At 38.5% G+C, this 23,243-nt stretch overlaps 1 protein-coding gene across 1 annotated transcript in view; it reads left to right on the top strand.

Moving 5' to 3' along the window:
• The first annotated feature begins 7,644 nt into the window (after positions 1-7,644).
• The window catches only part of GUCA1C (guanylate cyclase activator 1C), a 38,425-nt gene continuing 22,826 nt past the window's right edge, over positions 7,645-23,243 (top strand). The window contains exon 1 of the mRNA XM_054270444.1: positions 7,645-7,848. Coding sequence (XP_054126419.1) covers positions 7,645-7,848 — 204 coding nt within the window. The remainder of the gene's footprint in view (positions 7,849-23,243) is intronic.

Genomic DNA, 23,243 nt, shown 5'->3' with positions numbered 1-23,243 from the left:
TTTCTTTAAAGACATGCTACTGAATGGGTGTTACAATGCTTTGTGGACGCTCTTTCCAAGAAAAAGAGTATGATTTTATTTGTATTCTTGAATTTATTAACAAAACTATATTTAATACTTCAAGGAGGTTTCTTAAATTATGTGAAGTAGACAAACAGGTCAAGCCTAATTCAGAAAACCTGAGCATGGCTTTAGCTTTCAGTTATTGATGCAAATTATTTTGGTAGTCAAAACTAGCAAAAGAGTAATGAAGACAGAATTTATTTTACTTAACTGTTTTTTGTGATTTTTTTTTTCTTATTTGGGGCGGAGGTTGAATACATTAATTTCTTTGCTAACAGCCTGGAAAATTGGTTTCAAACTCATTAATGCAAAGCAAGGACTAATTTTCAGTAACTCTTCACACTGAGAGGAATTGCTCTAAGAGGTGTATCTTCTGTTTTAGACAAATCATATCAGCATGGTGGTTTTTAAGAACTGTGATAGAAGAAAAACTAAAGGGTCTATTAAAGGGTCTATTAAAGGGTCTGTTAAAGGGTCTTAGTTTAACAGTCGAGGGGAACCTACCTAGTTTCATAAACAGAATATGAAATGCCCACTTCTTAAGCTAAAAAGTACATTTCTTTTCATGAAATTAAACTTTCAGACAGCTTCAGAACCCCAGTCTGGTTCCCACACCCCCCCCCCCCAGTTTCTTTTCAAATTGTGATTGCAAGTTTGAGCCAAATTTTTCACAGCTTAGAGTTCAATTGATTTGCTCTTAATAGTGAATGCTGATATTATTACCTGTTCCATGATGATAAAAACACTTTAAAAATGAAAAAAATAAGTCTGTAATAGATCAGCAAAAATGTCTGGAAACAATGATCTTTGCATTCTAAATGCTAACCGATTTCCTTGCCTTTATTTTAATTGCAAGTGCTGATTACGCTCATTAGGCACATGCATTCCTCCTCTGAATACACTGGAGTTGTGCCTTCTTACTCATAGAGCCCAGCTTCTCAGTGGAAATTCTCTAATGTGTATTTTTATCAGTTTCTCAGATTAAAACACAAGGCAGTACTCTTTGTCAATACTCAGTTAAAAGAACACTCGAATAAATGTTGTGCCTGCTGGTATTTTTTCATATCTTAAAGCTTGTCAAGAATTGCAGCAGCCAGGAACTACCTTGAGATGGCTGTGGCAGCATGAGACAACTTTAGAGCACAGTCAGAGCTGCATAGCACAGTAGTGATGAAATTCCTCTTGAGGAACATAAGCTATGAAATATTGAAAGACCTTCATGCATCTCTTTTTTTAAATTAAATTCCATGCTGATTTTATTTTTTGTGCATTTCCTCTCAGGATGTAATAACAAAAGCTAATAGTAAGATAAAAATATATTATTTTCCTTTTTGTTTTCTTTGTCCTATCCCATTATTATACTTTGCTCTCAACTCTTCAGGGTCCTTCTGACAGAAAAATACAGGACTAACAAAAGTTACCAGGTTCTTTCAGTCTGAACTCACTAACGTAAAAAATTGGCATCATGGCCAAAGGTTTTGGGTATGGTGCAAAATAAGTTACTGGAATCGCACAAGTCCATTCTACATCAGTTGCTGCTGAGCATGCATGAACCACGGAAGGACCTTACAGGCCACTCCTTGCATGTGCTCTACTGGGGATTGTTAACCATGCTGAGTTACCTGCTTGTCATTCTCTACATGCTGAAGAATATTTATAGGAGTTCTCAGTAGTTCTCACTAGAAATATATTTTAAAGGGACTTTTGGGTTGCCTATATTCCAGATATAAAACGAAATGGTCTGTTTAGATTTAAAAGATCTCATACTGTTTAAAAATGAAAGAGAAAAATTCTATCCATCACCATATCCACAAAGCAGACTCTGCTTGCAAACTGCAGCAAAGCTGTGAACTGCCAACGTAGCTTTTGAAGGAAAACTTAATAGTCTGAGGGGAAAGATGGCAGAATTACTGAAGTCCCTTCACAGGGTAAATTACATTAAATTACATTTAATTTTGAAATATTTCTTGTTATTTAACAAAAGAAGCAAAATGTGGCTGATTCTGGGCTTCCAGAGTTAGTAGCATGTTTGGTTATAAGCACAGATGCACACAGATATCCATCTCTGGAGTTTTCATAGGGAGGCATCTCCTGCTGCACTGGATTTGAACATGCTCGTGTTTTCCACTGAGTCCATGAGGTTTATGAGAGAATCTGGTGTTTTGTGTGCCATGAGTTCCTCTGCCTCTTCACCTTGCACTAATTTTGCCACTTAGATAATCCCAGACTCTATCCCAGGGAGGGACTGACAGATTACATGCAAATTGCTATCAAGTCAAATTGTAATTTATTAAATGTCAGAATTCATTTAAAGGTGGTGCAAGCATGTTATATATGTTCTTCAAATTGAGTTTATATAATCACTTACCAAATATTATTTGTTAAATTGTTTCATTAATTCCTTTTGGTGAATTTTAAGATATTCATTTCCTTCTGAAGAAGAAAAGTTTTTTTATCCTATCTCTTTTTTTCTACTTAGGTAGAGGAAAGGGGATGGTTGGTTTTTGTTTTTTTTCTTTTTTTTTTTTTTAATACAGAGTAGTGTGTGTTGTGTAAGAGTCCCAGAAAGATTATGCTGTCACCTTAATACTTTGTAAAGGGCTTTAGTAGCATTAGAATATTACTTAAGCAACCTTAACAACAATTCAGAACCAACTTACAAAACCAATTTTAAAAGGCATCTGATGAAGTTTGAGAACCACAAGAAATTATTATTAATTATAAAAAGAGAAGAGGAAGAATTAAAGTCTAATTGCCATCTAGTCATCTCAGAGTAGGCTATCACAACAATTTGTTCTCTTACTAGTTGATATCAGTAGAACCTTGCTGCCCCTTTATGCTTCATGACTTTGATAGCAGACAGATTTCTGCATAAGTACTTTTGTCATGTAAGAAAACACATACAGGACCTAAAACACTAACAAGGCATACAGCTTTATTATTGTGTATTCAGACTTGTGTATTTTCACATACAAGCACACTATGAAGCTTACAAGCAAATTAAATCAGAAAATGTCCTAATAAAGAAGCATTAAACCTGTGTGAAAAAATTATAGGAAGATGCAAAGAGAAGCTGCAGAGAAAATGTAATTTACATTAATGCTTTTATGGTAAATATACAATTTGCAAATAAACCTGTTTATTTACAAATAAACCTGAGTACAATGCAGGTTTGCCTGCATTGTACCCAGACATCCATCTAAGACATATTTCAGAACACCATTATTTTTCCTGAATGATTGATCTTTAGTCAGTCAGTCAGTCTGACCACCAGCTGGATAAAGGTAAGCCAATTAAACACTCTCTGGGTCATGTCTGGTATAAAAATAGCCACACTTCCCTAGACAGGTCTAAGATACTCAGGTCAGCTCTCCTGTGTCTGCTCTCCTGTCTCGGGCAAAAGCCCGGAGACATGCCAAGGGAACAGGCACCCCTCAGTCACCCTCTCTGCTTCCAGCAGCCTATGGCCACGCATTCAATGAAAAGATTCAACAAATGAGTTAAATGGGCTTTTCCTGCCTGAAATTAGCTGGGTTTTTTAAACTCATATTTACTTTTAGCCCCCATACCACCTTGTGCTAATCAGTTCTAAATTATAATTGCAATAACATTCTTCTTTTTTTTTTCTTTTATTTTTTTTTAAGAAATCGAATTCTTTCTCAAATTGTTTTGCAGGAATGTTTGAAAGAAGTCCAGAAAGGCTGCCTTGAGGTTAAAGGAAAATAAGATTTTCATTTCGGGGACCTGTGGGTTTTATGTCTACAGATGAGATCATTGCCTGTCACTGTAGTAAGGGGGTCAGATAAAACTTTTAAATGGTGCTGTCTTCCTACATATGTATCCTTCCTATGTATCTTTAAGTCCAAATTATTGGACTCAAAGGAATAGTTTTATTCCTGTGGCTTGCAGAGACTGATAGTGCTAATATATAGCAATGAGAGAGACTTAGTGTGAATTTTGCTTTGGGGAAAAGCTGGGGTCAGAGTTTAGTCTCTTGAAGCTTCTCCCTATAATAGATGTGGATTTCTGTGTACTGATATTGTTGTTCTCATCGTCTGCAATTCTTAAGTGTCAAATGCTTCATTTAACTTTCCCCTATATTTTATAGCATCATCCGTAGAAAACTTGAAATTTCCTAGATACAGCCTATCACATCCTTAAGGCTTTTTACTTCATAACCTGTGTTAGTAGCCTTGAGTCCCCATCATCACATATGAAGGTCTAAGTGCCATCTGGAGGTTCCAGGTGACATTTCCAGGTGGTTCTTGACAATCATATTCAAAGGCAAATAAGCACATGCCTATTTGAAAGAGCCACTGCTCAATAGGCAATGGGTTTCCATGTGTGTAACCACTGATACTGGGTTTAAGTAATTGGAACTAAATTTTGGTTTTTACTGTAATCATAAGTTCAATTTTTTCTTTTCAGGCCTCACATTTCTGGCAGAATTTAATATATATTTTTTTTCATTCTTTCTTGAAGTGCCTTGCATTCAGCCCTTTGATAGGTGTTGCTTTTCTTTTCCATCTGCCTTTCCTCCCTTTTGTATTACATTGCTTGCAGATCTACAAAGAGAGTAGATCTCCCTCATTCCACTTCTGGGCTTTTGTTGGAGGGTAGTACACGTGAAAAATGTACTCCCCGGCTAACATGGATGTGGACATGCAATAGGTCTGAGAAAATTGGGCTTTAAATAGAGAAGTAACTTTTCCTCAGAGTGAAAGTGAGGATATTAAATGGCTAAAAAGAACAGTGTTGCCAGCATAGCCCTTCTAATCTGTGTGCACTTCATCACTATAATCCCTCAGTAAAGCTATTCTAGCAGGAACATGGCCAAACATGCACCTAATTCTGGCTTCCATGTTTCCATTTTAGTCTGGTTTATTGCACTGCTTCTTGAAGTCTTCTCATGTTTTCTTTTCATTCTTTTTAAATAATGACCTTTGCTGATAAGCATGTAATGCTTGTTCATATGCTTATTTTTTCAAACATTCCACATTAAAATTTGATGGGTATTTTTCAGATTCATCAAATAGATAATTTAGAATATCTTGATGATTATCATAAGGAGTTATTTAAATAAAATGTAGATTTTTCTGACATTTTTACCTTGTCATCCAGAAGGACAATAACAACAGAGTTCAGAAGTCTTCTGTGCCATCTGAAGGAAATATGCACATATTCAAGGACTGAGATGGCTTATTTCTTAATATTCCCATTTATGCTGTTGCTTTTTTCAGAAGAAAGTGTGAAAATGAATATGTACAAAATAATTGTCTATGGCTTCTGAAACCTGTGGTTCAAAGCTTTGATTTTTTTTCCTTTGAACACTGCTGTTATTTTGGGAGGGCAGGGGAGTGGGGCAAAAGAATATTGAGTAACATTTGAGTTTTTTAAAACTTCCTTTTTCATTGAACAAGAAATTTGGTAAATATACACTTGGGAAATTCTGTTTGGCATTTCCAATTCCTAACTATTGAAAATTTAAATTTTATTAAAAACAATAAAAGACTGAAGATTGCTATTTTAAGCTACCTTTCTTTTGCTTGCTGTTCTTTATTATTTAGATTATAAAGTATTAATATTTAGATTATTAATTTAGATTATTGTTATAATATGGCATTCTTTGCCTGCTAGGGATATTTTGAAGTGACATATTTCTAAATACCACTTCACGTGTTTCAGATTCTGGTTTTATTCAGTATTTCATAAAGAAAATCCCTGCTGCTTCTCAGTATTGAAGGTCTTGATCTTATAACTGACAGGATGTTAGTGGGCAGCTATTTTTGCTCTGGGGAGACTACTAGAAGTGATGCAAGGAATGAGCAGAGATTAGGAAAAAAATCACATTTTAATAATAACTACAGTATATGTCTCTGTTGAAGTCTTCCAGGCATCCATGTGCACTTTTTTCTCCCTCCTCAGCAGCATTTCCCTGACTAGCTGCAGACTCTGGCTTATGCAACATAGGAGCAAATTTGTACTGAAAGTCTGTTCCAGCAATAGCCCAGCTTGTTGCCCTTTTACACTGAAGGCTGGTACCTGTTTCTGAAAAATATCTTGCAGTTCTGATCTTACATGAGTAGAACATCGCAGCTCTTTATTTGCCTAAAAGTACTGGAGGACCACATGAACGTGCATGGCGTGGCCCTAAACCTTGTGTATCAGAGGCAGCCTGCCCAGCTGGCTCTGCCACCAGTGCCCACCCCATGGAGGCACCCCCACAATGCTCATCACTCCTGGCACCTGAAAACCAGCACTCAGGATATGTCCAACAGCAGCATTCAGTTCCTTCACTGTCTTGAGACCAAATTTGTCTCTCCTGACTGGTGACACTGTTTTTGCAGCTGAGCAAGCAGGAGCCTTGGCCAGAGGAAGATTGATCTCATGCAGCTGCACTGCGCTTGAGGGCCATGGGACTGTGCCCTGCTCTCCAGAGCAAAGCTGCTCGAGTGGTGCTCAGTACTCGGGTGAGACATCACTGCAGGGCCACTGCTGAGACCACCACCTGGGCAGCAGCCTTAGGTGTAACAGCTGTATTTTTACCTTCCACCAGTTTAGTTTAAAACTACTGTATGCCATAGTATCTGCTGTAGGGCTTAAATGCTGTAAAGCTGTACATTGCTATGTACTGCAATACAGCACAGCCATTATGACACTAAAGTTTCCACAAACAATTTTGAAGCAGCAGAAGCAGCAGTCCTGCACCCCCCATACTGCTGGCCACCCTTTTCCACATTCACTTTTTCTGTTCTCTTGTAAAACCCACTATTGTGACACCAGGCAATGCAAAAATGTAGGCAATGTTTTCTAAAGCTAACTATATTTATTGGTATTCAATCTTATTGCAAGCTTTTCCATGGTTCTAAGACTTGTCCCCAAGTGCAACTACAAACTCTTCTGCTGGCGTAAGGGAAGGGAAAGGATGGGATTGAAAGAGCAATGGCAGTGGGGAAGCAATTTTCAAGACAACATTGGCTTACAGGAGACTCAGTTGCTAGTAGAACTGCTGTCTAAAGGCAACAAGTTTTTTGTGCTTAGTGTACAGCTACTTTCAGTTTTTTCAGGTTATCCAAGTCAAATTGTGTTGCAGTTTTGACCTGTAAGGTAAGATTTGGATCATCATATATACAGAAATAATAAAAATGAAAAGTCAGCTGCACAAAATGTATACAAGTATTAAAATGGTTCTAAGTTTTTGTTAAAACTTTACAAATTGTAAAAACGAAGGTTTAGAAACTACCCTCAAAGTTCCTGCGTGTTGCTTTTTCAATATTCATCCAGTTTAAACACCTTTAGCACCACAGATGCCAGTACAAGATGAGAACTGGTATAATCAGTTCATCTGAGGCTCTGCAGACTGACTGTGCACAAAGACTCTAATTAGCTGCTAAAACCACAGGGTACTAAAACCGGGTGCCAGTAATCTTTCTAGGGTGCTATATTTACTTAGTCTATCTTGGTAGTGATCTGTAAGAGGTTTAAAGTAGCTCTCAAAGGCAGAGTTGGTGCTTGAATGATCATTGTTGGGAAGGAAGAATCAACATTTGGATGAATTAATACTAAAAAAGATTACCTGGTATGTTTGATGCAATGGGTGCTGCTGGATCAGCAGATGACATTAATGCTATGGAAATTCATCACTGGTACACAAAGTTTATGAAGGAATGCCCATCTGGACAGCTTTGCCTGCATGAATTTAAACATGTCCTAGATCTACATGGACTTACTCCTGAAGCTAACAACTATGTTGAACAAGTATTTCACACATTTGACATGAATAAGGTAAGAATTCATTCTTGACTTCTGGGCTTTCTTGTGGCTGTATCATTTGATGCACGTGTCTCAGCGAGCTGCACGCTCCCTGCTCAGAGGTAATGGAAGCGATTCAATAGAAAACTCCAAGCAGATAACCAAGAATGGCTGGCAAACAATGTTGAATGCTTTGTTCCCAGTACATTTAGCCAATTTGAAAGTTTCATACAGTCATTCTAATACATGCTAATGGTTTCTCATCTTTGAAAACCAGATTTTTATAGTTATTTTCAGTGTGCATTAATAATTGAATTTTTTATTTATATAGCTGCTTGAAAAATCTTTCTAAGGCAGAGAGTGTTCAGCTGGATCCATAGGTATTAATGTTTTCAGTTTATGCAACATAGACACAACAAGATTCCTTCTGTCGCGGGATTCATTCTGAACACCTTCTGTGGCCTAATTCGCTATCAGTCAATCCCCCTTTTCCAAAGGCACATCTGTTTGGTTTTGATCCATCATCCCAGTTTTAATGCTTAACATCCTAGGTCCTGCTGAGGATCTGTCCAGCAGCTGTTAGATGCATTGCTGTCTTATGTTATTCCATGGCAGCCTTCGTACAGGTTCCTCCTGGCCACGAGACTCACCCAGAGTTATTTTCCCCTTAAGCCGCAGTAACACTTTCTACCAAATGTGACAAAAGGAGCGAAGAGTCATCTGTAATCCCTGAAGGAGTAACAGAAATTAGGTTTAGGCTGAATTGTCAATAATACAAACTAAGCTTTCAGCTAATAGAACATATCGCCCCATCTTGGTTTAAAAATATTAAAAAAAAAATAAAGCATTAATGTTCTCTACCCACATTTTTTATCTCAATGAGTTCAGAGATACAGAATTATGTAATTAATTATACTTATTCCAGAAAATGCTGAGAGTATAAGGTACCGTGTGTGTTTTTACATGCAACAGTTCCTCTATTACATGGTTTTCTTGTGTTTCCATACACATCTCCACTCCCAATTCAGCTTGCTTTTTTGGAATTATGTAATTCTTCCATAATCCTCAAGGACTCTTCCTATAAAATGGTCTTCCCACTGCCAGTTACCAGATGGTTAAACATACTGAAATTTGATTAAGTAGTATCATCTACCTCAATAAATGTGCTAATTACAGATGATGAGCAAACTTCCAGTTTGCCTGACTGGCAGAAATTGTTAATTTGCTGTGCTCTTTTGAATTAAAAATTTGATGCATTAAAGTTTTCCAGAAAAGCTTTATGAATGCTAACGTTCCTGGACAGCACACATGGACAGTGTCTGAGCTCACCTAAGAGCTTTTCCAGTTTAGGTTGTTTGAGCATTTCCAGTTTGTTTAGGCATTAATGTTTAAGCATTTTTGCACTGCAAAAAGCCCTTGACACTTCAGTGATCTTGAAAAGTGTGGGGAGCTTTGGGTGTTGGGGATTTTGGCTTTTTATTTTATGGGGGAACATCTTCTTGGTGTTGTTGGTATTTTAGAAGTTCCTACATGCCTTTCTCCCACTACAACCAGCTTATTACCCATGGGGCAGTTTGCTCAAGTCATCTGAGGAATATTAAGATGTATGCCTTAAACTTCTCAGGTTATATACAGATCAGTTAGACTCCTGCTACCAATCAATCTCTCATCCCTTTCTCTGGTATCCCCAGAACTTTTTAATCAATTGGTATATTTCCACCAAATTTCAAAGAGTAGGCATTTCAGTTAATAATTTCCTAATGTTTTCATAAAATTTGGCAGCTGGGTAGCAGGGACACACCCAGAATGAATGCCTCATTCATGCAGAATTAAGCTTTTATTCATTGTTTAAGGCAACAGTTGGCTGACAAAATGATCAGGCACTTGTTTTCTTTTGCCTAGAGAAAATACAGGATGGAGCTGGGGTACCAGCGTTTGGTGTTTCAGGAGACAAAAAACATAGTTTGTATGGGTCAAGCCTTTTGTTTTGCTATTCCCAGAAGGGTTTTTTTTTTAATTAATATGCCATGTTAGACAGAAAAAGGTGCTTCCGGTTTTTATCAGTTTGGAACTCCTCCCCCTATTTTAATGAAATTTAACAATGATTTGGCCTTTAGGGCTTCATAAAATCCACTGTAAAACTCCTTTTGCTAGGCTTAAAACCTCATTATATAATAATGTGCTCCCACTAAATATCTGATGTTCATTTCCTGTTCTGCAAGATGCTGTAACAGTCCTCTACTAGCTACTACTAATCTGAGGAATAGATTTTATTGTGTGCTTTCTTAATTGAGCTGTTGCTCAGCTGCAGCAATAGGACCAGGGAAAGTTATTTAGAAGACAGAACAGGAATGGCACATTTAGAATTGTCAGTTAAATAAGATTGTATAGTCTATATCCATTTGGAGATGGAAATAAGATGAAGAATGGGGCTTCCATTCCCAGAAAAACGGCTGGCAAATTTTAATCCCTGCCCAATCTATTTGTATAATTTAGGAGTTTGAAAGGCTTAAACACTTAGGAAAATTAATCAAGTGAACCAGAATATTTTATTAGAATGTTTTATGTTCTTCCTTTAAATACTAATTAAGAGGTCTATTTTTTATTAAATGGCAGTATACCTACATTATTCAGATACAACACATAGCATCTAGATAAGTTGTAGCTCAGTTTTATTCTTCTCTTGCCTTGAATAAAGTTTTGTGAAAGCCTCATTGAAAACCATGTGGCAAACGAGAACCAGGATCTCTCAAACAACGTGCCAGGATTCCATAAGTTTCTTCTTTGGCATTTACACTGCATCTGTTTAGTTAGACATCATGTGTATATTTATCTGCTGTAATTTATGTTTTCTGTGAAGTCATTCTGTGGGGCTTCAGGCTGGCTTAGGGGACTGCTTCACATAACAAGCAGAATGAGCTCTGCTCATTCCAGCTTGCCCAGAGAAATGCATGTGTGAGTTCCATGGCTTGGCATGGCTTTCTCAGTAACAGTATCCTCATAGTATTTTTGGTCATTCCGACTGCATCAACATTTCTAAAGAGAGCATGGCTCAGGCAGAGTACAATGGAAAAGAATTTGTCTTCTGGATTCTGGTCTTAATGCAGAAGTCCAGCTCAAGACTCCTTTCCATGCTTAGCACAGACAAAGAATCTTCGAGATGACTCAGCTCTTTCCAAGTTAGATGAACCAAGTCTCTCTGCCCTGCCTCTTACATCAAGGGAAAAACAGCTTCCCTGAGTCAGTGGAAACTAAGTCTTGCTTAACAGATTATTTTTTTAATCACTTTATAAAAAAATCCTACACGTAAATCAAGGTTCCGAAGTGGCGTAACACATACAGATGTAAAAAGCCATAATGCCATTTTTTTTTGACATTGAAAATTGCACCATTAGTTTTCTTTTGCTTTCTTCACCCTGTCCCCTCCAAACAAACACACTCTGCCCTGAATTCTGCATATTAATTTTCTCTCATCAAGGATCAAATTTTCTCTGCTGTCATGGTGGTAAAAATCACTGTCAGATCTATGACATTAGTGGATGAGGAAAAGAATTTGAGATGAAATTTCTTGCAGCATGCATGCATTTAGATTTGAGGAAGTGAGATTCCAAGCAAATAACAAACTTATGTGCAGGCAAGCTTCTCCCTGAACCTGAAATTGCTGAAGATGACTCTGTCAGCTTCCAGTTTCTATGATAACAAAAGTGCTATGCTTTAAATATTCAAAGTTCTATCACTTAATTAACTGAAAACCCATCACTAAGCCTGTGAACAGAACATGTGTGTTAAGTGGATTATACAAATGAAGTAATATGATTACTTTTTAGTGTCTCTCCATGCCCTTGCTGTTTCAGAATTATATACATAAAGACATGTTGCTAGTTGTTTTTAACCTTAGGATTGTATTAGGAAAAGTACGTATACCATGCTTGGTTTAGATGGGATGTTAAATCAAAGTATGTACTTTTAATTGGACAGCCATGAAGAATCTGTTTTCTATAATAAGTTCCCTTCCCAAATTTCACTAGCTTTGATTTATACCCTTTCTTCAGGTGCTGTCATGTGAACTTCACCCATGTTTGTATTTAAATAACCTGATGTTTTCTGTGAGACATTTCTGTGAGATCTGAACATTTTTTCCTGATGCTAACGATGGTGTATTGTCTATTTCAAGTCTAGCAAGAGTACCAAGGCTGCAAACCTGACACAAGCTCTTATACAACATAAGCATAAATGTTTTGTCTTCAGGAGAGTCCCAGCAGAAGCACCTGAGAACATGCCAAGGTCACTCCTTGGCAAAGAGAAGGACCCACCTATTGACAAGCTCTTAAAAAATCTCCTAAACGAGTTTGTTTCCTTGTAGGTGGGGATGGATGAGAGCCTTAAAACCCTCAGGTTTTCCCCTTTCACTACTGGTAGGTTGTGTGAATATTTTTGTCTTCACGCTCCTTTTTCAAAATTATTTTTCCTATTATTTCTAAAGTAAATTCTGTTCAGAGCTGCATTTTCAGACAGTTACAATGAACCTTTTCTGGTTTTCTTCTTTATTGTATCATTACATTTTTATTCTTATTTAGAAAGCTTGTAAAAGACTTATGCAGCTGTTTTACTTCCCTATTCACCTCTTATAAAAAACAGCTTTTAAAGCTAGGTGGTGGAAGGAAGGCAGACTCCAATTTTTGCATAGATCAGAAAGATTTTTTTACTTCAAGAAGATAAATGGAAAGAATTTATAAGTGCAGTCAAAAAAAACCCAGGAATAAACAGGAATAAGTAGATAACAGTTTTTGAGGGGAGGGAAGAAACAAGTGAAATGTAAAAAAAAGTAAAATTTACAAAATCAAGGCACAAGTATAAAGAGATTGGGAATAAATGTTCAAGGAGTGGAAGGAGGAAATAGTGCCTCACTCCTTCTTTGTGCATTAATTGAAACCCTTGTGGAACTGAAATGCCAGCTATGGAGAAAAAGTGTTGAAAAGATTGTTAAAATCTTCACCAGAGATTCATCCTCCATCAGAAAGAGAGCTGATAGTTGGACAGAAACAACACACAGGAATAAATGTGGTTGTTTGCTCACTGCAGTGAGAGAGGGCTGGCAGTGGCAGCCTCAGGATCCAACCCCTGGAGGTGTCTCTCCACAAAGCCTCTCCAGTGTCCCAGGAAAGCGCTGGAACAGGGATTACTGAGCCCAGAAATACCAGGGCGCTCTTCAGCAAGAACACGAGCGCTTGTCTTGCGAGCCCGGGCCACTAGGAGATGCCAGCGGCTCAGCATCTGCTCACTCCGGGAAAAGGCTTCAGGCAGCAGGAAGGAAAACGTCTCCAATCAAAACAACGGCCCCTAATTAGGGAATACAGCCTCGTCTTTGAATTAGATGTTTGCTGATGATTCTATTGGCTTGGCTTTCCTTTTTACAAAATGCTTAACTCAGGGGATTCTATTGCTATAAAGAAAGAAATTTAAATATAAAATTCAAATTTCTTGCAAATAGCCGTGCTGTGTAGGCAGATAAAAACAGGAAACCAGGATTTAGAGGTGTTTTAGGATCTATGTGTAGCGTTATTAACTGGAAAAATCCAATTTGTCTAAATTGAAAGCCTTCACTATATAGCCTGTGGCATCAAAACATTGTTGGGGGTGAGAGTGTATTTGGATCTATTACCATTAACATGAAGATTTCTGGAGATCTCCCATCTAGTTCATCAGCATGGAAAAGTTCCATGATTTTTTTCTTCTTAGTTGTCCCAGTTGGAGCCAGGACATTTCATTGGCCTCTCAGATTTTCCCTGGATGTGAGGACTCTTTCGCTGAATTTCTAATAAGACCACTGAAAAGCAGCAGGTTAGCAATAGCAGGTATTGTTAGACCCACTTGCAGTTCCCTGGAAAGAATTCTTTACAAGTGAGTTTAGGAAAACCAATGAATTCACAATAGCTATTAAAAGAAAGTATTCCTGACTTATTCTCCTGACAAAGGAGGATGGACCTCTTCAGCAGCTAGAAACTTTGATGAAAATAACAGCTTCAGCAGTGGGTCTTCATTGTAACTTAAGAACTAAAAAATGGAAAATGTAAAATTGGTATCTCAGAGCACTTCCCATAATCATTGAAACTAAAGGAATGGCACTACAAATGGTTCTGTGAAAAGGGTTGGCTGGTTATTTATAGGTACAGGCACACTGTAGCATGTGTGGCTAACAACACCCACAAAATTACATCTGTAACTGGTTTAATGACCAAAAAACCCCTCTTAGACTGGGCTCTGCACAACTAAGATAAGCACAGTTGACTTTCTCATCACCAAGATATGTTTCACTGAGCTATAATCCTAATCTCCATGTCGGGAATAATGAAGCAGTACTACAAAAAGAAATCAGATCTAATAGGCTGATGTATTGCTTTACAGATGTATTGCTTTAATGGTCACTGCCTTCTTTATCAGTTTTAAAGCTATACAAAAACTCAAGGAGTTAATTGCTTGTGCAACTGTGGTAGGAAGCATACAAGTAATGTGGCTGTGAACTAGCAAAGCTGGGCCAGTGCATGACCAGTGTTCTTAATTAGAGAATAATTCAGCAATTGTGTGTCCCACAATGGTGCCAGGGTTTAAACACGACAGCAGCAATGACCTCTCTTTTCCCCATCCCCACTCCTGAGTTAGTAAGAATTTGTGAGTCCTCTTACCTCAGGCTAGGGGGTTATGTCCTACTAGAAATTTGTCTCATTGGGGCAAAATCTTTCTGGTTTATAAAGGAGAGAAGTACAGCCCTTAAAAGCAAGCTACATTCTGATGAAGATAAAAGAAAAAAGGTCAGCTTGGTCATCCTCCTTGTATCATGCATAGAAGAAATACAGAAGAAGCTTTTAGAAGCTAAACACTGATTCAAATCGTTAGAAAACTGTGGAGTAGTCCATAGGGAGAAGATGATGATGGTTGTGTCCTAACTGTTTGGGTCTTAAAAATCAAAAAAAGCAAACAACGAAAAAAGAAAAAACCCTTAACAGTGAAAGCCTTCAGAGGTAAATTTTCTGACTAGGATAGGTCATTTCAGCTCTTCTGGGAGGATAGCCTTCTCTTTCCAAAATTTTATGTCTTGTCCATTTGGGCTATCTAGGTAGTCTCTGAAAACACCTCAACCAGATCTGCTTGAGCTGGGAGGTAGGTTGCATCTACCTTAAGAGACATAAAGGGACTCTGAAGTTGGCTACAGATGATGAGTGGCCACATGCCTATGGGGAGTTGGAAGGTACTAGAGGGACATGGCAGGATAGGGGGAAGAAAACCATGCTCTGAAGTCAGGGACATGGGAATGCCTGCAATGGTGCTTCCTCTGGTCCTGCCCACACAGAGCCCCTCTGCTGCTGAAATGAGCAGTGGCAGATCTCCACATGCACCCAGCACTGGTAGGATCCAGATACTTGATAGCAATGGAGTGCTGGAAAGAGAGGGATGGAGAAAGAGAGAAATGGAGCAAAGTATAGAAGCACAAGCTGAATCACACAAGTGAGAGATGTGGCTTTTTTCAGAGAAAACACCACATAGAAATTGCCAAGGAAGGAAACAGAAAGTGGGGCCGATTGAGCTGGAGCAGATGCAAGAAGTTAATTGGCAAAGATGACATGAATTTAGACAAAAATCTGTAAATAAGCTTTTTATTCAAATACATATAAATCTTGGCGTTTGCCACTTCACACAATAGCAGTTCTCTTTGTTCTATTACACTTCAAAGAGGTGGTGTTCAGCTGCATCCATCAGAGGGGAAAGATGTGTGTCCTCCTTGCTCCACAGCACAGGGATGTAGTACGGGCTGCCTACTGCCAAGGTACCACTGTTTTCACAATACCCAAGAGAAAGAGAAGGTCATCTTTATTATTTTAGTTCTCTGCTTTTTTTATATTTCAAGTTAGTTCTTGATCACCCTGCTGGGAAGTTTCGTTTTGTTGTTGTTAGGAAAATTAATCCACAAACATCAGAGGTTTATGTCCAAAAACGAGACAGAGGAGTCCTTTTACTATATTCAAATAAAGGCAGAAGTCATGGGGCATTCCCCTGGGGTCTCTCGAATTTTTGGTGGACGCAGGCTCCTTTTTATCTTAATTTCCCAGCCATGTTTCCCTTTTCTCTTTCTCATTGGCTGAGGTACTTGAGAGGCTCAGACTTCCCAAAACACCTGATACCGAAGATTTCTCTGTAATGTATAACCCTCCCTTTTAATTTTTAATTCGTATGGAATTTAGGGGTTTCCCCCATTGTTTCTTTCATCTTTCAATGTCCAATTTAATTTATCAGCAACCCTAAAGTTTATTTGTAAAAGCAAGTATCTTTTTTTCCATTCATCAATCAGTGGAATCCTTCCTATTGTATCTTTTATCTCCCATTGCTAGTTTTACCTACCAGCAGACCCACAGCTTATTTGTAAAGACAAGTCTGCCATTTCTCTCATTCTGATGTGGGTTTTTATTTTTAAAGGCTCAATCTCTATCTTCAACTTTGTCAAAAAACTACCTTTTTTCACTTGTAAAGAAATCTAAATTACATGATCCCTTCTAAAACTAAGAACTTGTAAACCATTTTCAGAGCAGAACTAAGGAATCTGATCTTTTTTTCTCATGGTTCCCTACAGAGACAGTTTTGCTTTACCTGCATTGTGCATTTTCTGTGTGCCTATGTTGTTGCATTGATTGTCCTTGAACCAAAAATCTTTATTTTGGAACTAGCATTTTCAGTGTAAATGTGTAGTCCCACTTTTGTCTGTTTATATGGTTTTTTTATTCCCAGGATATTGTACAGGTTTCAGAAAGGTTCTTGGCATCTCAATAGATTCTGTAATTTGATCTTCACCTTTAAGAATCAGCTTTGTTTGGTACAGACAGCTCATCAGGAATTGTTTCACTGTGTTTTCTATACACAAAGTAGTCTCTACACCCATTGTTTCAGCATTCCTTGATATGTCTTTGCTATATTAATTTATTCTGTTTGGCTCCACACTGTTATCAATTTTCTATTTTTATTTATAAATAGAAATGCTCCAATGCCCTTGGCTTCTGGAACAGATGATTTCTATAGAATTTCTACTGTGTCAGCACATGCTTTGTCTGTAGCTCATTAAGTGCCGTCAGACTATGCAGAGGGTTATAAATTTTTGTCTTTTTGTGCCCCATAAAACTCACCTTTCTTTTTATGTCAGATGTTATATCAACCAAATTATACCGTTCTAGTCCCCTGCTAGAGGTGAGGGATGCTGTGAGACTGAACAGTAAATCAGATTACTTTTTACCCAGGGATTTTTGCTGTCTTTACAGGTATTTTAGTTATTCCTATTAAGCTAAAGATATTCTGAAAAAAGGTATTACTTTAAAAGCATTCTCAACCTTGACTTAGCATTCTCTTGTAAGTCTTTTGCTAGACTAACACAAAGTTGTACTTCTAAGGCCTTTCTTTAAGGCAGTGCAGCAGTCTCTCATGTGCCTCAATCACCGTGGGCACACTTCCCCAAGACTTGCTATTTGGAAGCAACAAACAGAAGTAATGTATGATTTTTTTCAGGAGGAGAAGAGAGGAGGAAGGGTAGAGGGATCAGTATGTGTGAGCAACTCCCAAGTTTCCTGTGCCTAGAATGAAATCCAGTGACCAGTGTCTGTACAAGATCATGTGAAGATATGGAAGGGAACTGTTATTGCCCAGGAGAAAGAGAGAAAAGAGGAAGGATGACTAGCACTGGGTGACTTATTGATGGATACTTCTTATTTTCAGCCTGCTTGTCTTGTTCCTGACACTCTGTTGTCTTGGTTTCATCTGGGATAGAGTTAATTTTCTTCCTAGTGTCTGGTACAATACTGTATTTTTGATTTAGTAGGAGTAATATTGATAACACACTGATGCTTTGGTTGTTGCTGTGTAGTGTTTATCCTAAGTCAAGGAATTTTCCCTGTCTCATGCTCTGCCATTGAGGAGGTGCATAAGAAGCTGGGAGGGATCACAGCCAAGACAGCTGACCCAAACTGGCCAAAGTTTGGGTGATACTCCATACCATGGAACATCATGCTAAATATATAAACTAAGGGGAGCTGGGAGGGGCCAATTGCTGCTCAGGGATGGACTGGGCATCTCTTACAGGGTGGTGAGTAATGCAGTGTACACCACTGGTTTGTCTTGGGTTTTATTCCTCTCCTGCATTATTATTATTAGTTACTATATTATTTTATTTCAATTATTAAACTATTCCTATCTAAACTCACTAGTTCTACCAGGTTTTTTCCTACTCTTCTCTCCATCCCACCAGAAGCAGGGTGGGGTGAGAGTGAGAGCACAGCTTCCTACAGCACTCAGTTGCTGCTTGAGGTTAAAACACGATACCTGTCTTTGCTGTTTGACACAATCACTGGTCATTTCTTTAAGAGCAGGGCAGAATGGCTGAAGAAGAAAGTTCAGAATTGTCATCAGACTGTCCATCCCCAAGAGGTTGGTCTGCTTTCCTTTCACCTCCCTTGTCCTTGCATCCCCTTCATTCACTCTCAGTGTTGTATCCAGCACACACCTGCAGATGAAATGCCTACACAGGATGTGTTCCCATTCTCTCTCACTCACTGGGATCACACAGCAGGTCCAGGGCTGGGATGTGGTCTCTGCAGGAAAGGCAACACACTGACTATCCACTTTGCCCTATGTTTTTTTGCCTATTGAACCAGTTTGGGCTAAAATGATAGCAATGTCTGTATCTTTCTGTTCGGTCTTCAGAGGTTCATTGGCACCTGAGAAGTGTCCAAGGTTTCTCACTCAAATGCCATATTTTGAAGTATATGATAATAAACTTGTTGATGTCCTTGTGGAGAGAGCTGAAGCACAGACCATTAGGAGTATGGGAGTCCTTCTCAAAAACTGACCTGATCCTGTAATATTGATTGTTCTCTGACTGAATTCAGACTGGAGGATGGTTGCCATTTTTCATGGGCATTCACCACCTCACTGTGGACTGTGCTCTTAAACTCCCCTGATTATAAATGAAAAGGATGAGTGGCAGTGTCTTGTTTCTGTATCACTAACATCCTGTATATTTACACTGTTAATTATAGCTCCTCACTTCTTTGTCCTATAGTAACGCCTCTGAGCTGCTCATCTCCTTGTATAAAAGCTAATCAGTACAGAAGTATTACTGATACCTAACCCCTTCCCTGAGCCTATGGAGGAAGAAGGAATTCAGCTCCTTAAAGCTGTAAAATAAAAAGCAGGACTACAGCACTGAGCAAGAGCAAACCTATTATTAATTTTCTTACCAGACTAAGTTGATTCCTGTTAAGGAAGTTACTGTAAAACATTCCTCTTCCACTCAAATTCTGTTACAAGGCTGCTGACCAAAACCACGTCTGGAATCCCATGCTGAGAGGGAAGAAATAGGATATGATTTGTACACAAATACAAGATCCCACACAGCATACTTATGATAAAAGGTACATCAAGGAGGAATCCAAAGGGCTCAATTTTTAGAAAGGCTTAATCCACTTACAGCAAAGAGGATGTAATTACAGGTATTGCTGTTTGCACTCTCAACTTTTCCATCCTTATTTGCAGCAAAAATTATAGATATTCCTTACAACTATTCTAGAATTAGACTCTTGTGTGTTGTTAATGGCTTGCACATAATTCAAAATCACTTTTATAATATCCTCTTTATTTTTTTAATAACAGGCATGTTTGTAGTCAATGGAAGCATGGTGAACTATAATTTGACCATGGTGCTCTTTGCCACAATTTGAAATCCCATCTATTTTAGACTTGGGCATTAAAGGTAATCTCATGAGTAGAGATAGGCACTACATAAAAATAGAAACTTATGCTGTAAGATGTTTAACGTAGCCATTTAAAAGCCATATTAACCTGAGCTGTGGTCATGAGCAAGACTTTGAACCTGGGAGATACAAATGTGAACAGACAAAAAGGGACGCTTACTGTGTAACAACATGGGCGCCCAAGAATCTGTACCAGATCCCCCTGCACAGATGCACCATTATTACAGCAAATTTATGAGAGAATGTCCATCTGGGCTGCTTAGTCTGCATGAATTCAAGAAACTTTTGGATCTTCAGGGGCTGGATCCACAGGGAGACCTATACATTAAACGAGTGTTTGATATCTTTGATCTGAACCAGGTAAACCTTCTTTTCTTTTTGGTTTTTTTTTTTTTTTTATCTCATACTATTGCTTTGTTTGTGAGTTGTAGTCAGCAGGCTCTTTTTTGTGCTATCCTCCCAAAACTGCTCTTGTGGACAGGTTTGCCATTAAGGTGCACTAGAAGAGAAAAAGTGAGACTTTGCTTTGAGGATTTGGATTAGGACTTCGTTAGTACTTTCTGGGGACACTTAAAAAATTTCAGGAAACCATTCTTAAGAAGAGAGGTAATTTCCAGATCACTGGAAATTACAAATACAAATTATTTTTGCATTTATTGCTTATCCTGTGCTTGTATATAAGGATATGAAAACATTGGTGTGCTCAAAGTTAATAAGTTCTTACAACAATGTTAGACAAAGGGGAAACATGGTCTGCACATAACTGAAGTGCAGTGTATATAAACAGATTTAAATGGATTTTCTCAGAGTACTATATTGAACTTGTGGCAGAGGTGAAAACAACTCAGATGAGGAGTTCACACTCAATGTTTGGTCTTGTGACTACAAGAGGTTCTGAAGAGGTTCAGAAGTTTCTCCAGGCTATACTGCTAATTTACCCTCTTTTCTGCTGCAATAACTGCTTATGATTGCAATCAGCTCTCTGCAATGTAGCTGGCTCCCAGACAGACAAGGTAAATTTTCCTTAGTAGTACAGACAAGGCTGAAGACACGGTCATCTGGTACTTCTGTGTAGCACCCCTTTCTGGGCCTGTCTTGAGCACTGCCTCATGTTTGTAAGGTCCTGGAGCTGGCCACCTTGAGCCCTCCACTCATTGTGATGCTGAGTGGCCTGGGGCACATGTTCTGCAGTACTGTGAAACCTTCATATTTGTTGGGATATCTAGATTAACGTAAAAGTGAGGAGAGTGGAATCAAAGCAAGTTAGAGAAAGAGCACTTGCTCACCCTTTGCTGTGGCAGTGGCCAAAGATGCCTAAAATAGGAATAATCTGCTAATTGCTGCTACTCAGTTTGGTGTTACAGAGTCACTCTTGCACAGGCTGTCATCCCTTGTACACAAAGTTGTTAAATAAACTGCCAGACACTAAAACAACTGCTTTTAGGAGAAGTAGAGGGAGGACAGATGCTTGGGGGGACGTAACACGCATTTTAAATGTATACAGGAGGTATGTATGGTGTCAAAAACAGAGGCATGAAAACTGCACCAGGACTGACAGCTGGAGAACACACTGCCTTTTGAGCACGGCAGGATCGCTGTCCTGAAAGATCTCAGCTGCCTCATCTGTGTCACTGAACTCCCTCTTTTACAGCCAACTTTCTTGCTACAGCTTTCTGAACTTTTGTCTTCATCCTTGTCTTCCTCAGATGTGCCATGATCAATATGGGCTAAAGAATGGGGTAATGACCAGAGTAATGACCAGGAATTCAGTCTCGCAGGAAAACTAGTTCATCACCCATCCTGTTGCTGACCATCACACCCTTCAGGAGCACATCCCTGGGGGACTGTGGGGTACGGCTGTATAGTCACCACAGGAGAAAGCATTCCCCCCTGCTGTCTTCTCCCTTGTCTGTGTTTTGTAATTCTTGGGGTCACATATACCAGACCACTGAGGGGTGTCCTGTTTGATTACACAAATTGGGTGGGTCGGAATGCAGTCCCTTCACCAGAGAAGGTCATGTGTGTCCAGATGGTGTCTTAGTGTAGCATCTCTACCAGTCCCTATAGATATTCTTTCTTTTCAGGTGTTTCATAACTAGTTTTTCTAAAAATTTCAGCTTTCCACATAATGTGGAGTTGTAGAGCAAGGACATCCCAACCTGTAGATCAGTCTCCAAGCAAAAAGAAAAATGAGGAAATAAACCCCCAGAAAACAGAGTAGAGAAATAGGTATTAAACAGTAAAGCAGCTGGGAATCAAGCTAAAGTGCAACAAAGCTCAGAAATCTACGCTGATCTATAGCCTGTGAGTATTTGTAAAGGCATGTTAGATATTGAGAGGATTCACCTTGCTAGGGAAGGATGTCAGGCAAACGAAACTAAAACTGGCATATTTGAGACCAACAGATATTTTTATTAAGAAAAAAATGAAAAGGAGCAATTTAAGATGCAAGATTTATATCCTGTGCCCATGGCAATTTTTTACAGAGCTTTACAGATTTGCTGTATTTTAATTTCTATTCAGTATAATGATTGTATTACTTCTCTAGCATTGTTAAAAGCATTCTGTTTTCATAAATTTGTTATTTATTACCATGATGAATCGCCACTAGGTTTAAGGAATACTTTTAGAAACAAGAAGCATCAATCAAATGCTTTTCAAATACACAGCCGTGATGTTTTTTATGTGATAACGCTGAGGAAAATGTGGCAACAGCCAGCTTCTTAGGGCAGGAAGAAAGGAATGTTGTATGTTGTTGATGAGGTAAAATAAGAGGATCTCTTTATTCCATATACTTGCTTTTTATCCTATAAGCTTTCTACAGATTTTTCTCTGCCCTAGGATTTTTGGCAAAAATGTAGGATTTCATCCTGAAAAGTTTTTAGTTAAGTATAGGTGCGTGAAGAGCGGTCAATGGGTGGCTGACTGGGGGTATCACAATGTGGGCTCTGAAATGGCAGCTATTATTGTACAAATAAAGGGTCTGTGACTTTATGTCAGAACATTTAGGCACTGTGCTATATATATATATATATAAACAGATGAGAATCATTCATCTTCAAGACACAGAAGTTATTGGATGTAAGTGCATGATGCACAAATTCAGAAATAATTTGGTCATTTTTGCTTGCATTCAGTTCCTTTGGTACTTTAACAGCTTCTGTGGTGTAAAGATCAAAATTTTGGTCCCTTTTCTGCCACATTCTGTCGGCGATGGAGAGACACGGGGAGACTGACTCGGTGACCGGAATTCTGACGGTGATCAGAGTTTGATTTTATTGTGGGATACAAAAGCTTATATACTATTTCAGGGAGACTAGTAATGTGTACTACAGTGATTAGGTTAAAATCACATGCACAAATGTATGCATCTAACAACATCTCTTGCTTGCAGAGTTTAATGAGATTTTCTTTCTCCAGTAAACCTATCAGATTGAATCTTCTTGAGATCTAGGTCCAATTTTCAAAGTTCTTTTTGCTTTTGCCAAATCACCCTGTTATCAAATCTCTTGTGTTAACCAGGTCCAAAATCCATAATCTGTCCTGTGTCTCCTAACATCCCAATAACATTCTTTTCTGGTTTTTGCTTCCTAATCAAGGGGTCACTTTCCCAGTGACTGGCGGAGTATACAAAACTTCTTG

The sequence above is a fragment of the Melozone crissalis genome, unplaced genomic scaffold (assembly GCF_028551555.1).
Source record: "Melozone crissalis strain CALT ecotype California unplaced genomic scaffold, PUWL_Pcris_2 ptg000009l_1, whole genome shotgun sequence".
Classification (NCBI taxonomy): Eukaryota; Metazoa; Chordata; class Aves; order Passeriformes; family Passerellidae; genus Melozone; species Melozone crissalis.
The sequence above is the reverse complement of the archived record's forward strand: the minus strand, read 5'-3'. Positions and strand labels throughout refer to the sequence as shown.